The sequence below is a fragment of the Mandrillus leucophaeus genome, unplaced genomic scaffold (genome assembly GCF_000951045.1).
Source record: "Mandrillus leucophaeus isolate KB7577 unplaced genomic scaffold, Mleu.le_1.0 Scaffold335, whole genome shotgun sequence".
Taxonomy (NCBI): domain Eukaryota; kingdom Metazoa; phylum Chordata; class Mammalia; order Primates; family Cercopithecidae; genus Mandrillus; species Mandrillus leucophaeus.
The window spans coordinates 1,233,525-1,233,837 of record NW_012103532.1 but is presented as its reverse complement, the minus strand read 5'-3'; the positions used below and the strand labels follow the sequence as shown (position 1 = coordinate 1,233,837).

Here is a 313-nt window from a genome sequence, read left to right as displayed (position 1 = left end):
AGAAAGAAAACAAATACAAAACATTTCCTACAAGTCACTCGAAAAGTCTCTTTAATTTCCATACCACAATCTCCTGGCTTCATCTCTCTTCTGCTACTGCCTGGAAAATTCCTTTTGCTTGGACCTACTCACCAACTTCAGTGCTACAGATGTATTAATGTGAAGGGCCTCACAACTGTTCACAGGGAGCTTAGCATGTGATGGTGTGTCATGGTGGGTCCACTGAAGATAACAAAGACTTAAATATTAAATTCATTGGCTGGGTGCGGTAATTCACACCTGTAATCCAAGCACTTTGGGAGGCCGAGGTGGG

The 313-nt window shown here is 42.8% G+C and overlaps 1 protein-coding gene across 1 annotated transcript in view; it reads right to left on the bottom strand.

Annotated features, from left to right (window-relative positions):
- GAPVD1 (GTPase activating protein and VPS9 domains 1) overlaps positions 1-313 on the bottom strand; it is a 118,474-nt gene that overhangs the window by 57,828 nt on the left and 60,333 nt on the right. The window contains exon 9 of the mRNA XM_011988700.1: positions 133-222. Coding sequence (XP_011844090.1) covers positions 133-222 — 90 coding nt within the window. The remainder of the gene's footprint in view (positions 1-132; positions 223-313) is intronic.